This window comes from Monodon monoceros, unplaced genomic scaffold, assembly GCF_005190385.1.
Source record: "Monodon monoceros isolate NGI ecotype Baffin Bay Population unplaced genomic scaffold, NGI_Narwhal_1 Super_Scaffold_12, whole genome shotgun sequence".
Lineage (NCBI taxonomy): Eukaryota > Metazoa > Chordata > Mammalia > Artiodactyla > Monodontidae > Monodon > Monodon monoceros.
Genome location: NW_021703768.1, coordinates 166,380,414 through 166,407,757, shown reverse-complemented (window position 1 = coordinate 166,407,757; position 27,344 = coordinate 166,380,414). Strand labels below are relative to the sequence as shown.

Below are 27,344 nucleotides of genomic sequence, written 5' to 3'. Positions count from 1 at the left end.
TTGACTTTAAGACAAAAAAATATTCCTAGAGCCAAAGAGGGACATTTTTTAACAGTACATGGGAAGATATACCAGTAACAAATGTATATGTACCTAACAACAGAATCCCAAAATATCTGAGGCATAAACTGATAGGATTGCTAAGAGAAGTAGACAGTTCATAAATTATAGTTAAGAGATTTCAGGGGCTTCCCTGGTGGCACAGTGGTTGAGAGTCCGCCTGCCAACGCAGGGGACACGGGTTTGTGCCCCGGTCTGGGAAGATCCCACATGCCGCGGAGCGGCTAGGCCCATGAGCCATGGCCGCTGAGCCTGCACGTCCAGAGCCTGTGCTCCACAACGGGAGAGACCACAAAAGTGAGAGGCCCGCGTACCGCAAAAAAAAAAAAAGAAAAAAGAGAGAGATTTCAGTACTCCTCTCTCAATAATTGGTAGAGCAACTAAACAGAAAATCGGCAAGATTCTAGAAGACTCGAAGAGCACTATTGATCTGTTTGGCTAAAGGGCATCTATAGAATACATCTCATGTGCACATGGAACATTCTCCAGAGTGGACCATATGCTAGGCCGTAAAACAAGTCTCAGGAGTAGCTGTAATAAAAAAGACAAAGGACTTCCCTGGTGGTCCGGTGGTTTAGACTCCACGCTTCCACTGCAGAGGGCATGGGTTTGATCCCTGGTCAGGGAACCAAGATCCCGCATGCCATACAGCACGGCCAAATAAATAAATAAAAGCTCTTAAAAAAAAAAAAAAAAAAAAAAAGGACGATAACAAGTGTTGGCGAGGACGTGGAGAGACTGGAACCCTGATACATTGCTGGTGGGAATGTAAAATGGCATAAACGGTTTGTCAGTTTCTTAGAAAGTTAGACATGAACTTACCACATGACCCAGCAGTCTGTCCAAGGAATGTACCTGAGAGAAATGAAAGCGTGTCCACATAAAGACAGGTACATGGGTGTCCATAGCAGCATGATTCACAATAGGCAGAAAGGTGGAAACAATCCAGAAGGCCACGGATAAACAAAATGTGCTGTATCCATGCAGTGGATTACTAATCAGCGACTTTAAAGAAGCGAGTTGCCAATTTGTGCTGCACCATGGATGAGGCTCAGGCTCACCGTGCCGAGGGGGAGGCACCAGACCCAGAGACTATGTATTGTATAATTTCATCTACAGGGAGTGTCCGAAAAAGCAAACTTACAGAGACAGAGAGCATTCAGATGGTGGTCTGAGGCAGGGGTTGGGGGTGGGTGAGGGCAGTGATTAACTGTTCACAGGCACAAGAGAACGTTTTGGGGTGATGGAAGTGTTCTAAAATTGGATTGTAGGGATGGTTGCACAACTCTAAATTTACTAAAAAATCACTGAATTATACTCTTAAAATGGATGAATTTTGTGGTATGTAAATTATACTTCAATATGGATGTTAAAAAATATAAATGAGGTTAAAATAGTTTGGTTTCCGTTCTGGCATCCGTCAGTGTGCTCATGGAAAAACAAAACCCCACAGAGCTGGAGGTTGATCCTGTTGGTCTTGTGAGGCCAACCCAAAGCTCATGAGCATGTGCTGCCCTCCCTGTACCCCAAGTCTGGACTGCTGGATGAGGTCTGGAGCTGGGACAGGCAGAAGAAGCTGTTTTGGGTTCTCTGTTTTGTTTCTGAGATAAATAGATTCCACTCCTGCACTTTCCTATAGAGGAGACTCTCTCTCTGTCACAAATTGTTGATCTTCAAAAATAGTCTAGGCCACACACAGGTGAAAAGAGCTTTGTTTTTCCCCTCTTGGGTAGAGGAACATTTAACTGAGTAAAACATGAGCCTGTTCTCCAGAGGTTCTGCACCTGAAAGGTTAGGGCTGGGTCCCTTGGTTGCCCTGGGCCTGTGTGGGGTGGGAACTTCATGATTAGCCACCCCCATACTTCACTGAAAATGTTTTTTTGTGTGCCTTTTTCTGAGGCGCCAACTCTCCCTGGATTGTCTGTGGCAGATACCATGCTCGTCCCTGGGGGCAGAAATGATGGGACAGGATCTGACTTAGCTGTTTTTAGGGTACTGGATCTTGAAAGAATATGCAGAGGTGTTGGGGAGCCTCGACTTTAGGGGTGTGGCTCACTAGGGATGGAAGTCACTGGATGCCTAAGCAGTCCATCTCTATTTCCTCATTTTACCTGGGAGGAAACAAGGCTGGGCTCCCAGGGTCTCACGGGCAGGGCAGGGGCAGACTTGGAGCCCCGTTTCTGCTGCTCGACAGCCAGCCATGTGGGTCTTGTGTGGATGTGTGGGGCAGGTGTCATGGTGACTGTGTCTCCCTGGCTTCCATTGGTGTGCGTGGTCTTCAGGCAGCTGTCTGACACCTCTTCCTTCCCTGCTTTGCATCGTGTGTCTCTTTTGCTGTGGGGCAGGGCTTTACTTGGACCAATGCTCTGCCCCATGGTGTGGGTAGGAAGGACTCTGATGTGTGTTCTTATCCCTACCGAGGGGCCTGTGGCCTATTGGGAGCTGGCAGTAGCACCTGAGCCATTAGAGCTGTTCTTGGCTTTAGTTTTTCTGGCTTTCTGCCTTCTTGCAAGGTTTAACAGACTGTAAAATGCACCAGAAGTACACCCTCTGTTTACCAAGGCTGCAAAAGCAGGGCACCTTTGTTGAAGCCGGTATCCTTGATGACAGAATCACTGCCCCATCTTTCTTTTCGGACTTTGGTAGTGGAGGGCGACACTCTGTATAGAAGTTAGGATTCTCAATGGCAGATCATTTGCTATTAAAACAGGGCTTGGCCACCCACAGTGGTGAGTGTGGTGAGTGGGGCATGTCATCCACACCCATGTTAATGCCCGAGTCCTCTTCCAAAGTGAAAATGAACCTGAAAGTAACATGATAGTGCTTCCGCCTGTCATCTGTAATGTTGGATTGTGTGGATGGCCTTGTTTTGTTCTGTTGTGTGTAGAAATGGAGTCCACAGGAAAAGGTATGTGCATCACTTAACGTTTCCAAGATGACTCCACAAGTTATAGAGTCCTTGTTTGGGTGGACATGCTTTACAAGCGGCCTTTGGGAGAAGAAGGATACAGTAAACCCGGGGTTGCATTGCCCTGCCAGGAAGTACTGCTGGTGCCTGCCGTGTATGCCTCTCCTGCTGCGGTTTTCACACATGTATCCATATCGAGATACAGAACCTTATCACCCCAGAAAGTGCCCTGGAGCCATCCATACATTTCCTGCACTCTCTGACTGGGTGTATTCTCCCACTCTCCACCAATCTTGCCTCTTCTCAAACTTCCTAGAAATGGAATCATAGAGTATGTGCTTGGTGGGGTCTGGCTTCTCTCACTCCATGTGATTGGGATTCATCTCTGTTGTGTGTATCAGCATTTTGCTGAGGGACTCCCGCGTGGATTTGCATAGTCGTCCACTCGCCTGTCCACCAATACTGGGCAGTCTCCAGTTTGGGGTGCTGTGATCATTCCTGTAGAAGTCTTTCGCGTGGACATCGATCATCATTTCTCTTGCTAAATACCTAGGGGTCAAATTGCTGGGGTCACAGGGTAGGTGGGTATTGAGCTGTTTTAAAGAAACTGCCGTGCCTTTCCCTCAAAATGTCTGGGTGGTTTTACTCTCACAGGCGTGGAGGTCCAGCTAACTTAATCCTCACCTGGTGTTGTCAGGCTTTACAGTTTTAGCCATGGAGTCTTCAGAGAGGTCTGAGTCCAGGTCCTGGCCTGCTTGTGTGACCATCAGCCCTCTCCCTTCCATGACAGAGGGTGAGGCCAGCGATGTGCAGACGCGAGCCCCCTTCCTACCCTGTTCTCCCCACCATGCTCCACTGCAGCTGTGCCTGACCCACCGGCCAGCTGTCTGCTGGAATGTGCGTCCTTGAGTGATTCAGGGGAATGTTACACAACTGTGGGCGTGATGGCTCTGGAAAGGGCTCTGGTTCTCTCACAGCCTGAGTGAGTGTGATTGTGGCCCTCACCCTGGCTCCTCCTATAGTCGCCAGCGATTGACAGCCCCCCCCCCCCAGTGTGAGAGCTTCGGAAGTCACGCAGCCAGGAGCCTGTTCCTTCTGTGTGATGATTACTTCCCTCAGTGTGTGTGGGGGGGCTCTGGCACTCTGTGGGAGGCTCTTGGGGAGCCCAGCCCCTCCCCAGCACCTGTTGTGGGCTGGCCTTTCACTTGCTAGTTCTCTGTCTGCGGCTGGGTGGCTTCCAGGAGGGGCCAAGCAGCCTTGGGGAGCAGCTCCATCAGTTCCAACTAGAAATCCATAGCCTGCTTGCATTTCAGCACGTAAGAGCTGAACTGAGAGGTACGTTCCTTCAGAAATCGGTTCTTCGTTCTGGATTCCCCTGCCTCAGCTGCCACCTCTCCAAACCTCTGTGACTTCTCTCCATCTCCTCATTCGCTGCCTCTCCCCTTCCCTTGGGGCTCCTCATCCCGGTTCTCCTCTGTCCACCTGTCTTTATTCTGGGCCGTTATCTTATCCCAGGTTTGTAATAATTGTACTTTGAGGGGTTCACCTGTACTGAAAATCATTAGATTATTTTTGGATGGCAGAGTGACAGACTCTGGGTGCCCTGTTTCTAACTCTTAGAGTGACCTAGTTCACATGGGGCATATTGTGAGCCAGCCTGGTGACAGGTAAGGAGCTCCACAGTTTTGCCACTTCCCTGTTGCCTTTACGGCGCCCTCCTCTGGCCTTGGAGGGGATGGTTTCTCACTGGATAGTGCCAGCCTTCTGGGGATATTACTGTGTGGCTGCCCTGACGGGAACCAGCAAGCCACCGTCTACAGTCATCAGGATAGTAGCTGTAAGCACTTGTTTGTTTAACAGTCAGGAACTCTTCTCTTCACACATGTGTGAGTTAAGCAGATTGGCAGATTAAGCAGATCATTTCCATATTTTGAAATTATTCAGTATAATTCTGCAATTGCAGTTTCTGATATCCTCTTATGGCATGTATTCCTGCTGGTGCTTTGCCACATGCTGACAGGCAATGCCCTCACTGCTGTAGTGGGTCTAAACATTCTACCTATAGTGGTGCATGAGGGAGAGTCTCTGGCCAGCCCTCTGCCATGGAGGCTCTGCTTTTATATACACTGCTTTTTATCTTACAGTCAGTTTCTCTGACATGAGGAGAGCAGGTGTACCGGAACGATAACCAACGCTGGGGGTGGGGATGGCGAGTGCAGTGGCCTGAGGGATCCCATCCTGTCCCTCATGGCCACCTAACCTGGTGGAGAAGAAGGATGAAGGGAGCTCTGTTTGTAGAACAGGTAGAAGCAGGAGTGAATACCCAGCACTTCCCACACATACCGTGTGTCACCCCAGGTGGGGCAAGCAGGATTTATACCAGGAGAGGAGTATTTTCTCAGTTAGCAGAATGTGCCCTGGAGGAAAAAGAGAGCTGGCCTGATTGCAAGAGGTTTCTGGGTTTTTTCCTCAAGAAGATGAGCACTCGAATTGTAATTTGTGAGCCTGAAAGGGAGTGGGGGATAGCAGGTGGTTAAAAAAAGAATGTGGGGTCTGACGGCTCAATTTCACTCACACCCCTGTGTAGCCCAGGACAGTTCACCCCACCCTTGGAGCCCACCATCTCCTCTGAAGTGAGGCATAGTCCAGTAAGGTTTGTCACAGCGCTGATGGAAAGGAGACTTGGGACTCACAGGTGTTCAAGAATGAGGGAGAGGGGAGCTGAGTTCCCTGTGGCTGATCCAGCTCTGTGGATGGGCCCGCCTGGGGGAGGCGGGGAGTGCGAAGGAGGTGGGGAGCGTCTGATGGGTGGAGAGATGGGAGACATACCAGACGTTACTGTGTGTCCCCTTCCTTGGATCCCAAGCCATAAGAGTGCTTATTTTTAGAGCTTAAATCTTAAAAATAGTTGTGATGTAATCACATTGAAAAGCTTCAGGTCTTAGGGGGCACTGAAATCTGGTGACATGCAGAGTTCCTTAAAGCAGGCCCTTGATAGCTTTCAAAAGCAGCTTTAACACAACAGTGCTTTAAAGAGAACAACCAATCCAGGCACGTGTGGTATCTGTGGGCACTGTGGGAAAGAGCAGTCCGGGTGGCATGTCCTGGGGAGCTCACGGCCCAGAAATAGGGGTGCTCGGGCATCCAGCTAGCTCCCTGGAGCCATTGTGTTTGCCTGGAGTCAGGGCCTGAGAAGACCCATGGCGGTGGGAGCAGAGCCGGTTGTCAGGCTGGGAAATGCAGCCCATGGACCACCCTCTGGAGCAGGGAGAGTTGATGCTCTGGATGTGGGTGGAGCTTGGAAGTTTGCTGGATGCCTGCATGTGAGAACAGAGGTAGACATGCTGGAGGAGGGAGGAGATGCCTTTGCCTGCAGTGCGGCGTAAGGGGGGAGTGGGGCATGAGATGCAGGATAGTTTCCTGGCGTTGGGGGCCTGGGGTGCCTGACCTGCCTCTACGGGAAGTCTGTGCTTGGCCTGCCCATCTGCAGATGCAGGGTGTCCAAGCTGCCCTGGGCAGTGGCAAGTTCTCTGTGAACTGGGTAACTGTGGGGCCTGTACAGTTGCCGCTTTTTAAGGCCACAGGAACAGGGTTACCAAATTTTGTTGTCTTATAATTGAATAGGTTTTATAGGGAAATTACGGTGTATATGTGTGGTGAGTCCTATTAAATTTTTAGTACGTCTTGCTTTTCAAAACACAACTTTGGCAGCATGAAAAAACCACGTGGATTGCGGTATGTCAGGAGGACTGCACTTGGGAACCTTTGCTCAGACTGGCATCTGTGATGGGGACAGGAAACCCTTTGCCGAAAGCACTGGTGCAGCCCCTTTTCCATCTCTGGACCCCAGAGAACCTTTGGTCGTGTGGAAAATATGTTGACATTTACTGTGTTAGAAAATCTGAAAATAACTTATTTATTTAAAGTTGACGATAATAAACCCATTACATGTTAACATAAAGAACATTGCTTATAAAAAAAATAACTGTTTTGCAGATCTCTTTAATAAGTAGACACCTGGATTCTCATATCTGCTTCTTCATCCAGTCTCTTGTGATAAGTTTTTAGGGATGAAGCATGTGAAGAAAATCCAGCCTGACACAGAGAAGCAGTTTGAGCAGGGAGGAGTATTTGGTTAGTCTTGGATAATTGTGTGTTTCTTCCTTTAATACGACACCAAAACACAGAGTGGCCATTCCTAATGGTTAGTTACACTGTAGACTCTGAAACCTCGATTATCAGTGAAGTTTTTGTACTCAGTTACATTAAAATCTGTCAGTCTCTCTTGCACCTTGAACAGAACAATTTTTTTTTAAGTATCATTTTAACTTTATTTATTTTAATTAATTTATCTTTGGCTGCATTGGGTCTTCATTGCTGCACGCGGGCTTTCTCTAGTTGCGGCGAGCGGGGGCTACTCTTTGTTGAGGTGCGCGGGCTTCTCACTGCGGTGGCTTCTCGTTGTGGAGCACGGGCTCCAGGTGTGCGGGTTTCAGTAGTTGTGGCACACAGGCTCAGTAGTTGGCTGGCGGGCTCTAGAGCTCAGGCCCAGTGGTTATGGCGGGCTTAGTTACTCCGTGGCATGTGGGATCTTCCCGGACCAGGGCTCGACCCAGTGTCCCCTGCATTGGCAGGCAGACTCTTAACCACTGCGCCACCAGGGAAGTCCCTGAACAGAAGAATTTAAAAAAAAATTTTAGGATTGTTTTAGATTTACAGAAAGTTTGCGAAGATCGTTCCTGCACACCCTTTCCCAGTCTCCCTCATTGTTAACAGATTACTGTGGAACATTTGTCACGAGTAATTACTATTAACCAAAGTCTATATTGTCTATTCAGATTTCCTGTTTTTTTACATACCTTTTCTGTTCCAGGATCCCACATGACATTTTGTCGTTATGTCTCTAGGCTTCTCTGGGCTGAGACAGTTTCTCAGACTTTCTTGGTTTTGACGACCTTGACAGTTTGGAGTTAGGTGTTCTGTCGAATGGCCCTCAGTTGGAATTGTCTGGTGTTTTTCTCATGGTTGGACTGGATTTTGGAGAGGAGGACCTCAGAGGGGAAGTGCTCTTCTCATCACACATGTGTCCAGGGCACGTGCCATCAGTGTGACTTGTCACACCTTGATCACCTGGGTGTATGTCAGGTGTCTTCACTGTGAAGTTACTTTCCTTCTCCCTTTCCATGCTGTGCCCTTTGGAAGGAAGTCAGCTCACACCTAAGGAAAGGGATGCGGAGTCATGCTCCACCTTGAGAGTGGAGCGTCTACACAAATTATTTTGGGTTCTTCTGCCTAGATTTGTTTTTTCTCTCCCTGAATGATCTTTTACTCATGTTTGAGTTTGTAATACCATCAAACATTAGAAAATATTAGTTTACTGAGTTACAGAGATCTTTCAAATACTGATATATTTCATTTTACAGTATCGCGGAATCAGATTAGTTAACTATCCGATCTGTTGGGAAGCTCTTGGGCTCACAAATTTTCCAAAATTCTACATTTTGCTTGTTGGAAGCTCAGACATTATCATTAGTGACATATTATCGGATGTTTTCCTTGAAGTGAACAGGCTTTGCTTTGACCATTTTGGGGAAAGTGTGTGCCAGACACCCAAGTCTGAATAACCACAGTATGTCTGTCCGACCTTCCTTCAAGCATCATGAACGCTCAAACGTGTGATTTTTTTCCTGCTTATCTGTTTTGCTTCTGTATGCAACAGGAGTGCTTTATCTTGTCACAGAATATTAAAAAGACATGTTCTCAAATGCTTGAGTTTTAATAAAACCAATAGCTTGTACTTCATGCAGGGCGTTGCCTACAGTGTGATGACACCGTGAGCCTTGGCACAGTTTGGTGCAGCTCTCCTGACTTGGTGAAAAAGGCAAATGTCATCTTGTTGTTACAGCAGCCTGGCAGAGCCCCTGAAGGGGTCCTGAGGACCACTCTGGGAGGACCGCAGGCAGGCTGTCCACAGTGGGCACAAGCAAGGATACCTGGCAGGACTCTGAGCTCACATCTCAGGCAGGACAGTGGTTAATGGCCTGATGGGGTCAGACAGTGAGAGGAAGAGAAGCCCTCAGCCTGGGATCTTGTCCCCAGAGACCTCGGATTGCAGGGAAGGTGGCCAGATGAATCAATTCAGAGCTAAATTATAGCAGAAAAGGTGATGGGGGCTGCCCTGAGTGTGCACATTACTATGTTCTGCAAAGATGGGGAAGAGAGGTGGGGTCATCATCCGTTGACTAGGTGCACTTTCTGTGCCCTTTACCATTCACAGCATCCTCTCATGGTCAGTGACATCCCATTCTGCAGATGAAGAAACTGAAGCTCTTTGAGGTTTGGTGACTGGGCCAGGTCCCAGGAGCCACTGACGGGTGCCCAGCCCCCCAGAGTCCTCATGGCTGACCTGGGCGGAGTCTCACAGCTGCTTTGCTTAGAGCAGCTGGAGCAGGTCAGGTGGGGTGGGTGGGGGACACCTGAGCCGTGCTGGGAGGACATCCCCTGGGATTTGCCAGGGCGTGGAGGGGCAGGACCCAGCAGTTTGAAACACAGATATTTAAGAGGGGGCAAGAAAGTTCCAGGCAAATAGAGCACTTTCTGTTTATCACAAGAGTTTGTGGTCATTGCAAGCTGGAAAACAGTGTTTGTTTCTCGAGTGTGGTTTCATCTGCACACAGCTGACTTGCTGTGAGTCGGTGAGGAAGCTGGCATCCCAGGAGGTGTGTTTGGGTTCATTTGGTGTAGGGAGTCCCTCCGTGCTGCAGCGTGCTCCTGAGTTTCTCCCTGGAGGAACGTTGGCCTGGCATGCGGGTACGGTGACAGAGCAAATAGGCGATGCTAGCGATAGTGCTGTGACCAGCAGAGGGGTCCCACACTCCTTTTACCTTAATTCCCCAGGCCCAGGCCCTTTGGAAGCCTGAATTCCCGAGTGCTGAAACCCCACGCAGCTTCCTCAAGCAGGTAGCGGTCCATGTGTAGTAAGAGTTGTTTCCCAGTCAAGTCCAAGGACCACATCCATGTCCTTGCACTGTCATCTCTTTATCACCTCAGAGACTTGGCATGCAGATGCTGGTGGCTATCCAGCATCCTTCAAGTATAAATAAAAATATTTTCCCCTTTTTAACCTAGTCCAAAAATGGTATTTGATAACCCGAGTTAGAAGGCCTCAGTTGACAGTTATGTGAGACCTACCCTTTCCTGCCCTGCACCTCCTTTTTGGGATGCCATTTAGCCCCCTTCAGGCTATGGGTGCCCAGCTGGTCTGACTAGGACAGGAGGCCCAGGTCCCAGTGCACTGTGGAGTACACCTGGCAGACCTTGGCGTGCCAGAGTTGACCAGGCCTGCCAGGGGTCCATAGGAGGCTGGGCCTGCTGTGGGCCCAGGTTATCCGCAGGCCATGGGTGTGTGACCTCAGGAAATCACTCTCTTAAGACTCTTTCCGCACCTGTGGATGTGGGTGACAGTTGAGCAGTTGAGACGATCACATGGAAGCATGCATCTTGGTGGTTGGCACAGGGATGGCCATCAAAAAGGGTCAGCAAATGTCCTGGGTGATTTTCCCAAATCTGACATAAGTCAGCACTTCAGTTCTGACTATGGTCATTTCTAATAAGTGCCCCTTTCCAAATTTCTGAGCAGAGAGCGTGCTGAATCGGATTTAGCCTTTCTGGTGGTGACCTGACTGGAACATGTTGCCTGCTGGCAGGGTCATGCTGCAGTGACCTCCTTGGGTGGGTGCTGGCCCTGCAGGCTGTCCCATTGCCATTTGATGTCAGGGTCTTTTTGTGGGGCCACTGCTAGTTGCTGGCCCAGGGAACACCCCCTTCTGCCCATTCTTGGCATGTTTCTCCATCGACTCTGCATGCCCCCAAAACTGGCCCCTATCCCTGCTTCCAGTCCCAGTGAGGTCCTCTAGGTCTCCCTAGCCAGGCTGTGTGACTTCTAGGGGCTCCTGTGTTTCTAGAAGGATCCCCAGCAGGACAGGCTGGATGCCTCCTGGCCTTGCTGATGGCACAGTGCTCTTCCACTGCAGCTGCCTCTGCCCTGGGACTGCCCGCCTCTGTGCTGGGGGCCCTGGTTGGGGGATGGGCTCTCGGGACCAGACCCTGGTCACACTTGCTCTCTTCCTTTCTTCCGAGATGTTCGGCTGTTGCCATGGCAGGGTGGGTCATAATGGAGTCCCAGAGAGATAGCCGGACCTGGAGTCTCCAGGAAGAACTATGGCTGGGTTTCAAAAATCCTGTCCCAGCTGCTCACCTCCATGGCCTCTGTGGCCTAGAAGCAAAATGTATTCTGACTTCCTGGCCCCCACAAAGCAGGCTCTGGGCTTTTGTCTTGACATCCCAGCCAACAGGGTGTCAAGTTACAGTGCTGGGAGAAGTGGTAGTGGATGCCAAGAAGGGAGTCGAGGGGGAATTGGGGGAATTGCGCAGGGGAGCCCAGGGAGCCGAGGGAGCTGAGGGGCTGGGGCTGGTGGGAAGCAGGTGGGCTCTGGGGGGCGCGGCAGGGACCAGGCACCCGTCAGTGCCTACCAACCCCAAGGGCAAGCAAGTGTTCGGCTTTAGGGCGCACCTGTGTCTGCATGCAGCGGTTCCTAATCACATCGGGTGTGTCTGAATGGATGGGGCCCCTTGGGAAAGGAGGGTGGGGTGTCATGGGGTCCCAGTGAGCAGCTCCCATGCCCAAACGGCTGTAAAAGATCCCAGTGGTGTGTGTCTGCGGAGATGCCCAATATGCAACTGGGAACTGCCAGTGAAATGTTACCAGGTAGTAGGACTAACCTGGGAACTGGTGATAAACGTCTTATTTTTCTCTCTTTAGGACTTTTCTAGAAGTGTTTCTGAAATGGGAGTGCTCATTGGATTAAGTATATGGAATTGCTTTCCAGCGTTGACTCAGACACCACTCCCGGTAGTGCCTGAAGCCGCCGGTAGTGGCTCCCAGACCTGAGGATGGCCCCCTCCTCTCCTGTGGGACCTTCTATATATATACCCCCTTTTCTTTGTTGGGCAGCTCTGTGCTCCTGCTGGGCAGTCCTAGAGCTATGCTCCAATCCCTTCCCAAGTCTGCATCTGCCCCGGGCAGCCTCTGTGTGCAGAGAAGTACTGCTGGTCCTTTTGGGGGGATTTGAGGTTCAGCAGGGATGGTTACTTGAGTAAACCTTTTCTTTCCCACCTTCTCTCTCCCAGGGTACTGTAGCGTCTAGAGTAGGTGGCCTTGTTGAGTCTGAGGGAGGCCATGGCATTATAGTGGCGTAGGCCAGCTCGCTGGGGGCAGAGCTGGGCTGCCGGCCCCATTAGTTTAGTGGTTTAAAGTAACTGTATTGGTGTAGCATCATCTGTCAGGTCTGCTGGTTCCAGCTGGGTGCAGCTTCTTGGGTTCTCATCTTTGTAGTCCCACGTCAGCTGGATTGGGTGTCCCCAGTGGCTTGGTTACTCATGTGGGATGGCTGGGCCCATCTCTGTGTCTGTGTCTGTGACCCTCTTTGCAAGCAGCTAGTTTGGCATCCTACTCTGGGGTGGTCTCTCAGAGCAAATGTTCCAAGGGCCCAAGCACAAGCTTTTTTTTAAATTATTATTTTTTAATTAATTAGTTTTTATTTATTTATTTATTTTTGGCTGCGTTGGGTCTTTTTGTTGCTGCGCGTGGGCTTTCTCTAGCTGCGGTGAGCAGGGGCTACTCTTCGTTGTGGTGAGCAGGCTTCTCATTGCAGTGGCTTCTCTTGTTGCGGAGCACAGGCTCTAGGTGTGCGGGCTCAGCAGTTGTGGCGTGCGGGCTCTAGAGCGCAGGCTCAGTAGTTGTGGCGCACGGGCTTAGTTGCTCCGCGGCATGCGGGACCTTCCCGGACCAGGGCTTGAACCTGTGTCTCCTGCACTGGCAGGCGGATTCTTAACCACTGTGCCACCAGGGAAGTCCCAAGCACAAGCTTTTGAGGCTGTGACCTTGCTTCAAAAGCTCGCATCGTTGCTTCCTCTGTGTTCCTCACTCCTGGCCTCAGAGAGTGAGCCACAGAACTAACCCAGATCCCGGGGATAGGACCGGACACGAGGACGTGAGCATGGGGAGGCATGGATCACTTGGAATGAGCTACCTCCACGGTGCTCTTCAGGACTGAATGGATGGCCTCGTAAGGGTGTAGTGCGGTGGTCCTCTGTACAGGGTTTTGTCAACCAGGTGTATTAGGACTCCTCAACATCCACCTGAGTCCTAGACTCATAGGCTAGGAGTTGGACTTCCAGGGCCTAGTGCTTGACAAGACATAATGACACAGAATTCAGAAATCCTTTTTTTTTTTTTTTTTTTTTTTTGCGGCACGCGGGCCTCTCACTGCTGTGGCCTCTCCCGCCGCGGAGCACAGGCTCTGGACGCGCAGGCTCAGCGGCCATGGCTTACGGGCCCAGCCGCTCCGCGGTATGTGGGATCCTCCCGGACCGGGGCACAAACCCGTGTTCCCCGCATTGGCAGGCAGACTCTCAACCACTGCGCCACCAGGGAAGCCCCAGAAATCCTTTTAAGTGAATTTGCACATCCTTTACCAGTGCAGCATCTGTGTGCGTGTGGAAAGAGCTGCTCACATGTGCAAGGTGATCGGTCAGTCTACAGGCATTGCAGATTCCTTGTGAACTCATAGGTACCATCCTGGAACTAGGTGCAGGGAAGAGGAGGAGGTAGGTGCACACCAGCTGTGTCATCTGAGCACCCACAGAGCAGGCCCAATCTCTGTCTTCACCGGGTTTGAGAATATTCACGTGTTACCCAATTGACTGCTGTGTGCCGAGTTGACCTTCACAACAAGCAGCCCCTTACTGCCTCAGGAGAGGTTGGGGCCCGAACTGCCCTGATGGCCTCCTACAGCATCTGAGCCTCCTTGGCACTGAGGTCTCACCTCACACAGTAAACCCCACCCAGTGGGGCAGGAATTACTGTCCCCATCCTTGTAGGGGGGCACAGAGGGGGAAGTGTCCTACCCTGGGCTTCTCACTTGCAAGAGGCAGAACCAAGTGAGAGGTTTTGTAAGGGTGTGACTCTCCCCCTCCCCTCAGTGTGTGTAGGCTTGGTGCACAGTGCCTGCTCTGGGAAGAAGCCCTGTGGCCTGTCCACCACCCAGCATGGCACTAGGAGGAGGGTCCTGTCCCTCTGGCTCTGGGGAGGTGGGGAGCCCTTTGCTTCTCAGGCCACCTTAGGAGCATCCTGGCCCTCACCGGGAGCTGTAGGGCCCTAGCATTGTGGAGATGGCTCCAGGTGGGACCATGGCTCCCTGGCTGCTATGCCTGTGGTGACCTCTGGCCCCAGCCCTGGGTGGGGGAACCCGCCTATCAAATGCGCAATGACAGCATTACCCTGGGAGGCTGTGGGAGGGTGAACTGAGCCAGCGCAGGGCTGCCATAATGGCACCTTGTAGGAGGGCAAGGCACTTTCTTGGATAGTTTGCTGAGGTGAGGGTGAGTGAGCTGGTCTCTGTCAGGGGAGTGCCTCTGCTCGGGCTTGTGCTGCCCTTGAGTGGAAGCTCCCAGAGTTTTGCCCTAAGCTTCCTGCCTCCAAGATGGACAGTTAGAGGCAGGGCGAAGAAGGCTGCCCCAGACATGCACGCTGTTGGGGGGGGGGGCGGGTCCCGTGAGCACAGTGGGGTAGTGCTGACCACGGTCCCAGGGCAGGGCTTGGCCAGCTGGGGCCTTTTCTGAGGGCACAGGTGGTTTGAAGCGCATCTTGAAGTGTGAGTTGGGCCTCACAAGGGAGATGAGAAATATGACGGAGGAACATTCCTTGGAGTGGATGGTGGTGAAGGTGGGAGGAGCTCACGACAGGACGTACATGTGAGCAGCAACTTGGAGTTCAGGGGCTGAGGGCTGGAGAGGCTGTGGGCCTGGGAGGGCCGAATGGGCTCTAGAGGGAGGAATGCCCTGGGGGAGGGTCTGGTGGGGCCAAGACTAATGTTTGCTGAAACTGGCGCTGGGTCTGGAAAAGCCTCTCCCCCGCACCTGCCATACCCAGCAAACAGCAACCACCTGCCCCTCCCTGCCCAGCCAGGCCCAAAAGATGAGGGGAAGAGGGAGGGTTCTATCAGGGAGTAGTTGGCCACCAGCGCTGCTTGTCTCCCCTGGGTTAGCCCTGAGGAGCAGTTTGTTGTCCCCAGGACTCATTTGGACCACCCTCGTCCCCGGCTTCCCTAGTGTGTGCAGGCATCTTAGGGATCTTATAAAAGTGCAGGCTTTGATCAAGCAGGTCTGGGGTAGTAACGTGCCTTGGTGAAGCTGCTCTGCTGCTCAGTGGGCTGAGGCAGGTGGTGGTCCACTCCCATCTGCCCCTCCCCCTCCTGGTTTTGTGTCTGCCCATCCTGGTCGACCCTAAGGATGGAACTGCTTTTATCCAGGGGTTTCTCCCCACTACCTGACACAGCACCTGCTTCTTAGGTTGGCTTTCAGCAAATTGGAGTGAGTGAGTAAATGAATGAGTGTGGATCAAGTGTGCCTTCCCCAGACATCAGGCCCATATTGAGAACAACAAAGGTCAGAGCTGCATTCCCTTGATGAGACTGCTTCCCCTGGCACAGGCCAGTGAGACACTAAATATTAACTTCACACTGACCGCTAATTGGTTAGCAGCTGGGATGGTAGTCTGGTGCTGTGAATGGAGGGATCTTGTCATGAGTTAAGTTTATAATCCCTGCCTTCCCTTTAGGAAACTTGGTGAAAGTTCTGGGCAGGTAACAGAACTCTGTTTAGCCACGACCAGTATACAGGGGAGGAGGTAGTGAGACCATTTTTGCTAACAGCCTAGCCTGCTTCCAGGGATTTTTGTCGGTCATGTAAAATCTCTTCTGATCATAATTTTTTAAAATTTGGCTGAGCCAGGTCTCAGTTGCAGCATGTGGGATCTTTAGTTGCAGCATGTGGGATCTAGTTCCCTAACCAGGGATTGAACCTGGCCCCCCTGCATTGGTAGCGTGGAGTCTTAGCCACTGGACCACCAGGGAAGTCCCCTGATCATGATATTTTATATAAGGGTTCCCAAGATGGGCAGGATAGGCTTAATGAATTTGCCCTGAAATCATATAGCTTCTAAATAAACTTGGTGCCCAGGCAGCTGCCCTGGATTGAGGCAGTACACCTGGCCACTACAACTGTTCCCCTGGCATGTTCGGCTAGATTTCCTCTGCTTTGTTCTCCTGGCCTAAATGGTTTTATAATTTAAAATACGTTTTAAAAAAAGAATGCCCACAATAATTTTGAGCCTTTGTCAAATGCGTGTTCTTTTCCCTGAATTAAAAGAACCCTCTGGGAAAGTAATGAGAGACTTGAAGCACCTTTGCTTTAAAATTGAACTTAGGAAAGTTTTTCATCTTGGAAACTAGCGGGGCTGGTGACCCTTCTGTGTTTGGAAGAGGTGACTCAGGTCCCTGTAACAATCGAACGGGCCGGCACCACACAGGAAATGCCTGCAGCCCGGCAGCCCCAGGGTGAGCTGGCGCCTCCATTTCCTGACAGCACCTGAACCCTACCTCACTTCTCAAAATGAAGGCTGCGTGTCACAAACTGGTTAGAACTGGCTGTTGCCATGGTTTTCACGTTGGAAGGCACAGTTAAAGGGTCACATGACCAAAGAGGGAAATGCCTTTGTCACATGACTTTTTGGTGGCCTGATTAGCATACAGGAAGTTCACTCCCTGCTGGCTGCTGGGATGCTGAGTGATCATTGATGGGAGGTGATGTCATCTCTTGGATGAGTTATTGATTAGTCTCAGTCCAAGATGGGACCTGGGAGTGCTGTGGTCAGAGTGGCCATCTCAGGGAGCTTCAGCTTCAACATGGTCCCAGTCCCTAACCCTACCCTCTTCCCTCAGGCAAATTTGAGCTTTATTAGACATCTCACCTTTGGAAGGCATGCACATCCTCATTGAGGTGATAAAAAGTGATAAATCCCTGCAAGTTACCGTTGTCTCAGAGCGCTCTTGCTCAGGAAGCGCCTGTAGTTTGTAACTCCAGACGTGGTTCTCCCTGGGCTGCTCCTCTGCCTGTGTGTAGCCAGCTGCCTGGGAACCCACCTGGGCTGGGACCAGTGGCTGCACTCCTGTGCTGGAGCCTCGTGTCTGCTTAGTGCCTGTGTGCGTGTCCACAGAACCCGGAATTGGAGCCCCGAGGTCTTTTCTTTCTCTCTTTTTTTTAATATTTTTGGCTGCATCAGGTCTTCGTTGCTGTGCGCAGGCTTTCTCCAGTTGCGGCGAGCGGGGGCTACGTTGTGGCACATGGGCTTAGTTGCTCCGTGGCACGTGGGAACTTGCCGGACCGGGGCTCGAACCTGTGTCCCCTGCATTGGCAGGCTGATTCTTAACCACTGCGCCACCAGGGAAGTCCCCCGAGGTCATCTTTAAAGTAGATCTTGGGCAGAGTTGGCAGTCAGCAGGGAGACACGGAGACTTGAAAGTGTGGTGGTTCCTGAATTGCATTGGTTTTTAGTTTGATGAGGCTCTAGTGAGACATCCCGGGTTACTTTATAGACGGCCAGCCAATTTCTGGACTTGAGAACGTGGGCTGCTAACCACAGTGAGGGGATTCTGTACCTTGAAATGGAAGCCTTTTTTTGGTCACTCTCCTGGTCTCTTTTTTGGAAGACCATCCAGCAGCTGTGCTGGTTAAATCAGATCAGGTCTGGGATTGTTGAGGTGCAGCAGCCATGCTGCTCTAGGAGGTGGGATTAGGAGGGGCCTGGGGAAGCACACTGCGGGTTGAGGGGCTACGGGAGTTAGGGAATGCAGTATCTGGTCCTCTGTGCCCATCCTTCCCTGAAGACACAGCTCACTCTGGGAGTCGAAAGGGCAGTTGAGTGGGCTGTTAAAACACCAGTCCTCCATCTATAACTCTGTCCCCGCTCAGCCAGCAGGAATGGGACAACTTTGAGGTGTTACTCCCAGTTAACTTCATCGAGTTTGTTCTTTGGGCCACATTGCCACCTAGTGGACACATTCAGTCCTTGGATTTGATTCCTTCGACACAAATGCTGAGGCCGTATCTCAAGGGAAAGTTTACGTTGTGCCCTCAGCAAACAGAGCTGCTTGGTTCGGGACTAAGCACCGTCTCTGGGACCTGTTGGTCCTTATGTGTGGGGTCAGCAATGCCAGAGCAGAAGTCCAGCATCACTAGATGTGCATATATGTCCTAGGGGACTTGGCTGGTAGGGTTGGCGTAAGAGGGCAGAGGGTAATGGGCAGAGGTGGCTGGGAACTAGTTTGTGAGCGGATCAGGTGGGTGGAAAGTACCCAGATCTGTGAGAGAAAATATGTTCCAGTCGGTTTCAAAACATGCAGCCACTACTGCCACGTTGCCACTGGCAGGGTGAAGAGGCCACGTGTAGCCCAGGAAGGACTATCTAGCAGGCAGCCTTGGCCACCTTGTGAGGTGGTGGCATCCCATGCTGGGGAGCTAGAATGTAGGCTGGCAACATGTGCATCAGCCCCTCTGTCTCCTGGGACAGGCGTGAGGGCTGTTAGCGAGTCTGGGTTTAGCAAAGAAAGGTTGATTTGCGTGGGAGCTGGACGCCCCATCAGGTGGCTTCCAACACGGGCAGGTAGGAGCCCTAGCAAGAGGCCCAAGATTCAGGACCCAGTATTTTTATTCAGTACTGAGCTACATGGTAGAGATAGGAGCCATGGTGTTTTTCAAAATGACTGTGTCACCTTCAGACACGTAGGCGTCCTCAGCCCAGGGGACACAGAAGTGGTTACCAAGAACAGTCCCGGCTTTTGAAGGGCTCAGCCGCAAACTGAAAGATTTGAGTGCCCCGTGGTGAGTGCGGTGAGAGAAGGCAGCCTGGGTGGGCAGGTGGTGGGGAGGTCTGGTGAGGCAGCCCTGCTTGCTGCCACCTTGTTGTGTCTGCGTCTGAATCCAGGCATCTGCGGGGTATGGGGGTTGGGGCTCTAGGGGACGCCGTCCAGCGCAGTCGGGACGCTCTGGTAGTAACCTGTGACTGTTCCTGTTCCACAGTGACATGAAGTCCGAGAGGAGAGCCCCTTCGCCCGACGTGATCGTACTCTCTGACAATGAGCAGCCTGCGAGCCCGAGGGTGAATGGGCTGACCGAGGATGCCTTGAAGGAGACCAGCACTGAGGCCCTCATGGTGAGCCTTGTCCCCATGCTGGGGAACCATCTCGCAGTGGAACAGCCTGTGTTCGCCGGCCCCCAGCTCTCCCCCTCAACCCTTGTTCTCTTGCCCTTGTAGAAAAGCAGTCCTGAAGAACGAGAAAGGATGATTAAGCAACTAAAAGAAGAGTTAAGATTAGAAGAAGCAAAACTCGTTTTATTGAAAAAGTTGCGGCAGAGTCAAATACAAAAGGAAACTACCACCCAGAAGGTATGTGCGCGTCTGTTCCCTCCTCAGTGGTCAGTGAGAGCCGTTTAGAACCAGGGACAGAAAGCCATGGTCATTTCCTTGGCCCACTGCTGCCCCAGGAGCCAGAAAGACTGGTCATGAGGGGTCAGGTTTCCTTAGGGGCATAGGGACAGGGTCTGAATTGGAAATTTGCAGACTCAAGTTCATGTTTTGGATTTAGCTTAGAGGATATCAGAGTACGTTTTGGTCTAGTATGTTCTGGATCTGAGTATGTAAACCTCATTCCCTGTAGACTCCATCAAGGAAATGGAGAGCAGGCATCTTTGACCATGCTGGAAGCACAGCTCTGTCTCAGACCCCTTTTCAGAAAGGCCTTCGGCCCTGTGGATGAATGTTCTGGCCAGCAGGGGCCGCTGTGGTTTTGTGGACAGATTGCTGAATGCCACAGGGTGCACCATAGCCCGGCCCCAGAGCTTCTACTCCTGTTAACCTCCCCTGATGCCTCAGGCTCCTTGTGCTGCTTCTAAATGCACCTTACCATGTAAGGCAAGGTCAAGTTTGTTTTGTCCTTTTTTGGTGTCTCATTCCGGGAAGCTTCCTGGTCGGTGACAAAACTACCCTTCCTTATATTCTAACCACTCTCTTAGTGAACCAGAAAGTAAATGCACTTCAGGCAGTACAGTGTGTAGAACATGTGTCCCCTTAAGGGAGCAGGACAGGGGGACGCTCACTGGTCTGACCTGGGATTTGCTTGAGCCCCCACCTGGTAAACAAGTGGACCAAGCCTGCCATCTGTTAATATCCCGATGGACAGAGCCTGCTCATTACTTGTTTCCTTGTTGATTGCTTAAGAATTGATGATGTGAGCCAAGTCTGTCAGTGTCCCTTCTCTGGTGGAATATGTGACTTTAAGAAGTGGCTGGGGACTTCCCCAGTGGTCCAGTGGTGAAGAATCCTCCTTGCAATGCAGGGGACGTGGGTTTGATCCCTGGTCAGGGAACTAAGATCCCACATGCAGCGGGGCAACTAGGCCCGTGCACCACAACTGCTGAGCTCGCGTGCCTCAACCCTGCGTGCTGCGAACCACAGAGCGCACGCGCTCTGGACCCCATGTGCCACAACTAGAGAAGAGAAAACGTACATGCCACAACTAGAGAGAAGCCCCCGGGCCGTAATGAAAGACCCCGCATGCCTCAGCGAAGATCCTGCATGCCGCAGCTAAGACCCAATGCAGCCAAAAATAAATAAATAAATCTTTTTTGAAAAAAAGAATTAAAAAAGTGCCAGGACCCAACATTTTCTCACCAGGGTTGGGATTAACCTAAGCCCGGGGTCCTTCACCTCAGCCTCCACCACCAGCCTTTTTTGTCCCCTGAAGGGCAGAGATGGCACCTGAACCACAGTGATGCCGAGCACCCCCAGGGTGGGGGGGTAAAGGGTGCTGGAAAATCTGTCCTTTGTTTGTTTGTTTATTTTTATTTATTTATTTACCTACCTACCTACCTATCTATCTATCTATCTGGCTGTGCTGGGTCTTAGTTGCGGCACGCAGGATCTTCATTGTGGCATGTGGGCTCTTAGGTGCGGCATGCGAGATCTTGTTCCCTGACCAGGGATCGAACCTGGGCCCCCTGCATTGGGAGCCTGGAGTCTTAACCACTGGACCACCAGGGAAACCCCCTTTATCTGTTTCAAACATGTCCGTTCCTGCTGCAAGGAACGTGGCAGGCGGGAAGCAGAACGTTTGAGAGCCTGATGCCTTTTGAAGAGGAAGAAAAGCAGTGCTCTTCTGTCAGAATTACGTGTGAGAGGAGCAGGGTTGGTGGCCCTCTCATCTCCTGCATGTCCTGCTCTCTTGCAGCCCGCAGGCTCCACTGGGAGCTCTGTGACCACCCCTCCCCCGCTTGTACGGGGCACCCAGAACATTCCTTCCGGCAAGCCATCACTTCAGGTCAGTGTTCCCTCTGCGTCATGCTCCTGAGCAGCCCTGATCCAGTTTCTGCAAAAGCCCGCTCGTTTCTTCTGATTAGAGGCCTTCTGGTGGGAGCCCAAAAAATAAAACATGCTTGTGTTCCCATACCCAACCCAGGCCCCTGTTGACATCATAAACAAATCACACAGACTCTCGGAGGGCCCCTCCCATGACCACCCCTAGAGAGACTGGAGTGAGGACCAAGGTTCTAGGCAGACTGGGCTCCCTTCTGCCTGACTCTCTGAGGGCAGTTGGAGGGCCCAGTGGGGCCTTGTCCCAGCCCGGCTCACAGCCTCCTCTGCCCACAGGGTGAGATGGGCAGGTCTCCCACTTCCAGCCATAGGACAGAGAGGCCAGGGGCCCACCTCCCCTCAAACAGGCCTGAGCCCCCAGCTCAGACCAGCAGGCGGGTGGTACTGGTCCCAGTTAGCTGGACTCTTGCTGTTGTGGGGCCCGAGTCCTGAGTAAGCCTGAGTGAGCCCAGGTTGGCGTGGCTCTTGTCAGAGTCTGTTCCTGGTTCTTTTGTGTTTTGAATAAATAGGCATTTTAGCTTTTATTTTCTCTGCCACCACCCTTTTTTTTTTGACATTTTAATTTTTCTTTTAATCTTTTTTTAAAAACATCTTTATTGGAGTATAATTGCTTTACAATGCTGTTACTTCCTGCTGTATAACAGAGTGAATCAGCTATATGTATACATATATCCTCATATCCCCTCCCTCTTGCGTCTCCCTCCCACTCTCCCTATCCCACCCCTCTAGGTGGTCACAGAGCCCTGAGCTGATCTCCCTGTGCTATGCGGCCGCTTCCCACTAGCTATCTGTTTTACATTTGGTAGTGCATATATGTCCATGCCACTCTCTCACTTCGTCCAAGCTTGCCCTTCCTTCTCCGCCACCACCTTTTTCTGGGTAATGAGTATGTGCTTTTACAAAAACAGCAAACCTGTTTGTTTAAAAAGTCACGTAAGATCTGAGGGTTGGTGTTGTTGACAGACCTCTTCAACTCGGATGCCTGGCAGTGTCATCCCACCACCCCTGGTCCGTGGCGGGCAGCAGACGTCCTCGAAGTTAGGGCCACAGGCGAGCTCACAGGTCGTCATGCCCCCACTCGTCAGGGGGGCCCAGGTAAGCAGAGTGAGGGCTTAAGGGAAGCCCCAGGCAGCCTCCACCTCTCGAGAATGAGCCTTCCTAGTTCTCAGGTTGGGGGCTCTTTCCCTGTGGCGCCCTCTGTCGTCCCTCTCGTTGACTTGTCTCCCCCCACTACACCCTAACAGCAGATCCACAACATCAGACAACATTCCAGCACAGGGCCACCACCGCTCCTCCTGGCTCCCCGGGCATCTGTGCCCAGTGTGCAAATTCAGGGACAGAGGATCATCCAGCAGGGCCTCATCCGCGTCACCAACGTCCCCAACACTAGTCTGCTCGTCAACATCCCACAGGTGAGGGTCATATGTGTGCCCCGCAGCTGCCCCTCTGACGGCCCACAGTCCTGGGATGCAGTCATGTCTCCAGGGTGGCTTGGCGTGACTTGCCTGCTTCCTTGGAGCCAGGTGAGGTCTTGGATAATCCAGCCCCGCAGACGGTGTTACTGTAGCTCCTTGGAGCTAGTTGGTGCATGAAAGTCGTGGGCAGGAGTCTTACGTTGCCAACTGCCATCTAGCAGAGGTGGATAGCTGCCGAGAGTGGGAGGGGTGGAGATCTGAGCTGACATAGGGAAGGCTCAGGGTGGGGCACCAGAGCGCTCCGCACCCTCCCCCTCTATAGGCACAAACGTGTGGAGAAGGTCTGCAAATGTCCTTTCAGCACCAGGGCATCTATTCTTAGCCACGCATCCCTTCACCTCCATACAGAGCCTCTGAAATGGGGAGGGTTTGTCGCCACCCAACAGAGCGGGGAAGATGGGACCAGGGGCGGGCAGGCCGAAGCATGATCCTCACTGACAGATGAAATTACTGGGTTTGCAAGGGTTTTTGTTGATGTGCAAGTTAGCTTCTCTTCCTCCTTTGGCACGGTGCATCCTTGCCCACCTTGCTCAGATAAGATCATGGCCAGCAGGGCTCTGGGCAGCGTCCCTGCCTCTTCTAAAGTCAGGTTCAAGAACAGTCTTGCCACCCAAATGGGGACGTCCTGGGCAGGCAGTTTCATCTACACCATAAACTCGGATCAAATTACTACCATGTGCCATACCCTGTTCTCGTGCCATGAGGATGGGAACCAGGCAGGCAGTGGTGGATGGATCCTGTGGCTGTGCTCCCTGTGGGGCCAGGGGAGCCTGCAAAAGGGGCAGGGAGGAACTGGCTGGTCAGAGGCTGGAGTAGACAGGCCAAGGTGCTGTGATGGCATTCTCTATGGTGGGGAGTTTTGCTCCGCTGTGGAGACCCCATGGGCGGGGTCTGGGCAACCATCCTGGGCTCCCTGAGCCCCATGATGTGTTACATACAAGTTGTCAGGTGTGTGCATTTTCCTGGAGATGGTGTACACAACTTTCCTTCTATTTCCAGAAGTGTCTTCAGTGCCACAAAGCTAAGGGCACTGGCGTGGTCAGCTCCAAGTTTGGGGGAGAGCATTTGATAATGTTGGGTGACAAGTGGTCTGGAGCAAGGAGATGGTGGAGGGTCAGCCACTGGGGTGCAGAAGATGATAAATGATGCAGGAGCAGTGAGGGTCAGGAAAGGTGAAGTGCAGGGGCACACAAAGATGCTCATGAGGGAAATGCCATTGATGCCACAGTGAGCCACCTTTGCAACCTTTTGAGGAAGGAGGCCACCCAGACCTGTGCTGGGAGGAGAGCCAGGCCATAGTGACAGGAGAGTTGCCATGCTGCCTGGGTGGGGGACAGTTGCCAAGGGGCTACCCACTGTCATGGTGATGGCTTCATGGGTGTCCTCAGGTGGCAAAGTGTAGCAAATTACAGGTTTTAAAGTTAATTGGATATCAGCTAAACCTCAACAAGTGTATTTATAAGATTGGTCATCTCATAGGGCAATTACTTTAATGGCGCTTTTCCTGTTGCTTGTTGATGTCAAGCAGCTCTGAGTTACTTTTTACTTAAAAAATTTTTTAAAATTTTTGGCTGCATTGGGTCTTCGTTGCTGCGCGCAGGCTTTCTCTAGTTGCAGCGAGCAGGGGCTTCTCGTTGCGGTGGCTTCTTTTGTTGCGGAGCACGGGCTCTAGGTGCGCGGGCTTCAGTAGTTGTGGCTCACAGGCTCAGTTGCCCCGCGGCATGTGGGATCTTCCCGGACCAGGGCTCAAAGCTGTGTCCCCTGCATTGGCAGGCGGATTCTTAACCACTGCACCACCAGGGAAGTCCTGACTTACTTTTATAAGGATTTGTTTTAGCATAGCTAATGGTGCTGATGACCTGGAGGTACTTTATTAAGGACTTAATGTAGCTAAATGGTGCCGGCCTGGGCTGTGGGTGCCGTGGTTGGGCTCTCCTCAGGGTGGACGCCTCAAGCACCCTGACCAGGTCATTGTCTCCCAAAAGCCCTCCGCAGCATCGCTGAAAGGAACGACAGCCACTTCTGCTCAGGCCAACTCCACCCCCACCAGTGTGGCCTCCGTGGTCACCTCTGCTGATTCTCCAGCCAGTCGGCAGGCAGCCGCCAAGCTTGCACTGCGCAAACAGCTGGAGAAGACGCTGCTTGAAATCCCCCCACCCAAGCCCCCCGCCCCTGAGATGAACTTCCTACCCAGCGCTGCCAACAATGAATTCATCTACCTGGTCGGCCTGGAGGAGGTGGTGCAGAACCTGCTGGAGACGCAAGGTAAGGAGGCCCTGGGCCTGGGGCCGTTTTTATCTCTTGCTGCTGAAGTTTCCATCATGCAAGTTGTTTTCCATGCATAGCACATGTTGGCATGTCTGCTGTGTACCCACAGCTGTGGGGCGCATTGTGGATGACATCTTGTCATTAGTTATTTGCTTGCTGTGAGGTTTAGATAATTTCTTTCTTTTTTCTTAAATTAATTTTTATTGGAGTGTAGTTGATTTACAGTGTTGTGTTTGTTTCAGGAGTATAGCAAAGTGAATCAGTTATACATATGCATATATCCACTCATTTTTAGATTCTATTCCCATATAGGTCACTACAGAATATTGAGTAGAGTTCTCTGTGCTATGCAGTAGGTCCTTGTCAGTTATCTGTTTTATGTATAGTAGTGTTTACATGTCAGTCCCAATCTCCTGATTTCTCCCTCCTGCCCTAGATAATTTCTTAAACGTACCATAGGCGCCTTCTTTCTGATGGGGCCACTTCTGAGAGTTGGGCAAAGGTGGAACTCTGCAGAGCCTCAAGCACTCTTAGTCTCCAAAGTGGGAGAGGGACACCTATGCCCGGGCCAGGATCATTTTATTACCCTCCTTGGAAGTAGTTTGGAAAGCACACCTGCATGTTAGAGGGTTTTAGGAATAAAAGAGTATAAATAAGGTAGTGAGCAAAAACGATACTGAAAGGTGAGAGGTCAGGTTGGCCCTTTGGGAGCCTCCAGCAGATGCTTAACTGAGGACTTTCTGCCCTTAGATTGAGCTCGTGGTGGCATTTATTAGGCAGCCATCCTGAATCCCCGCCCCACGTGATCTCGTCAGATGCTCAGAGCTGAGGAGGAGGCAGAGCTGTAACCTCTTCAGGGCAGGGGATGACCAGGTGGACTCCACCTGAGGGACTGTGGGGCACCAGAGCCAGGCCCAGTGGGGAGACACACCCAGCCTGGATGTGTCTGGATCCCTTCAGTGACTCCTTTATGATGAGGTTAAGTTGGCAAAAAAGCTGCTATAAGGCCAATGCAGTGCGGCAGGCAGGAGGCCTGAGTCAGGAGGCGATGCCTGCCCGTCCTACGCTTGCCTGTGCTGGGCACCCGCTCTCCCAGACCAGTCTGTCTCCGCTTGTTCTCATCAGGGGTCTGTCTCCCTCTCCTGTTGTCAAAAAACAGGACCTAACTGTGGGAGGAGGCTCTTGAGTCCTGCTTGAGGTGTCTCTTGACACTTCGCAGAGCCACAGGTGGACACTGAGTACAGCCCTGCACTGGTGTGTCTGTTCTGGCACTGGTCACGCAGGCTGCAGCTGCCTGGGAAGCAGGTACCCCATCCTCTGGGGTTGGATGTGTGGAAGCAAAAGTGCCCTTGTTACCAGAGCGTGTTAGCTGTAGGCTGGGGGCTGGAGCTGGGGGCGCAGTGTAGACCCCTGAGCCTTGGGCAGCTTGGGCAGGCAACATCCCATCTGCTCCGTGGAGTGACAGGTCTCCCCACTAGAGTCAGATCCTGCACAGCCCCTCAGCAGTTAGGGGCAGCTTGGCCAGGCCCAAGGCAGGATGGGGAGGCTAAGGGTCTCTCGGCATCATGGTCCATAATGCCAAGAGGCAACTAAACTGAGGAGTGCTGGACACAGAAAAGATAGGAACAGAGTGCAAAAGGTACCCCTTACTGCACATTGGATGGCAAACATATATACACTGAAGAAAGTATCGAGGGCTTCCCTGGTGGCGCAGTGGTTGAGAGTCTGCCTGCCGACGCAGGGGACACGGGTTCGTGCCCCGGTCCGGGAAGATCCCACATGCCGTGGAGCGGCTGGGCCCGTGAGCCATGGCCGCTGAGCCTGCGCGTCCGGAGCCTGTGCTCCGCAATGGGAGAGGCCACAACAGTGAGGCCCGCATACTGCAAAAAAAAAAAAAAAAAAAGTATCGACCCCACACCTCAGCAGGTGCTTTTTGTGGCTTCCCCAGTCACCCCTCCTGTAGCTGATCAAGGAGCCACCAAGTTCCCATTTCCCAGGGCAGCCGGGTATGTGTCCTGGCCCTGCCACTGACCAGCTGTGCACAGGTCACTTCAGCTCCTTGGCCTCAGTTTCTTCCTCAGAACAGTGGGGTGGGGGGGTGCCCCTTAGAAGTTTGTTGTGAGAATTGGACACCCTGATACCCACAAGGCACCAGGCACAGTGCCTGTTAGCATAAGCACTCGCCTAGATGACTGGTCCTCTGTTAACTCACCCATTAGCAAGGGTGCCAGTCACCACAAGGTGGGGACCTCGAGTGGTCACCACCTCCTCTCCACTGGTGACGCAGTACGGGAGGGTTGGAAAT

The 27,344-nt window shown here is 52.0% G+C and overlaps 1 protein-coding gene across 8 annotated transcripts in view; it reads left to right on the top strand.

The window, feature by feature from the left end:
• The window catches only part of GATAD2A (GATA zinc finger domain containing 2A), a 100,966-nt gene that overhangs the window by 66,319 nt on the left and 7,303 nt on the right, over positions 1–27,344 (top strand). For 7 of the 8 annotated variants that reach the window (XM_029216320.1, XM_029216326.1, XM_029216328.1 and 4 more), the window contains 6 exons: positions 18,947–19,079; positions 19,182–19,313; positions 21,154–21,243; positions 22,260–22,391; positions 22,541–22,708; positions 24,757–25,036. In XM_029216320.1, the coding sequence (XP_029072153.1) occupies positions 18,947–19,079; positions 19,182–19,313; positions 21,154–21,243; positions 22,260–22,391; positions 22,541–22,708; positions 24,757–25,036 (935 nt within the window). The remainder of the gene's footprint in view (positions 1–18,946; positions 19,080–19,181; positions 19,314–21,153; positions 21,244–22,259; positions 22,392–22,540; positions 22,709–24,756; positions 25,037–27,344) is intronic. The other variant, XM_029216324.1, reaches the window with a different exon arrangement.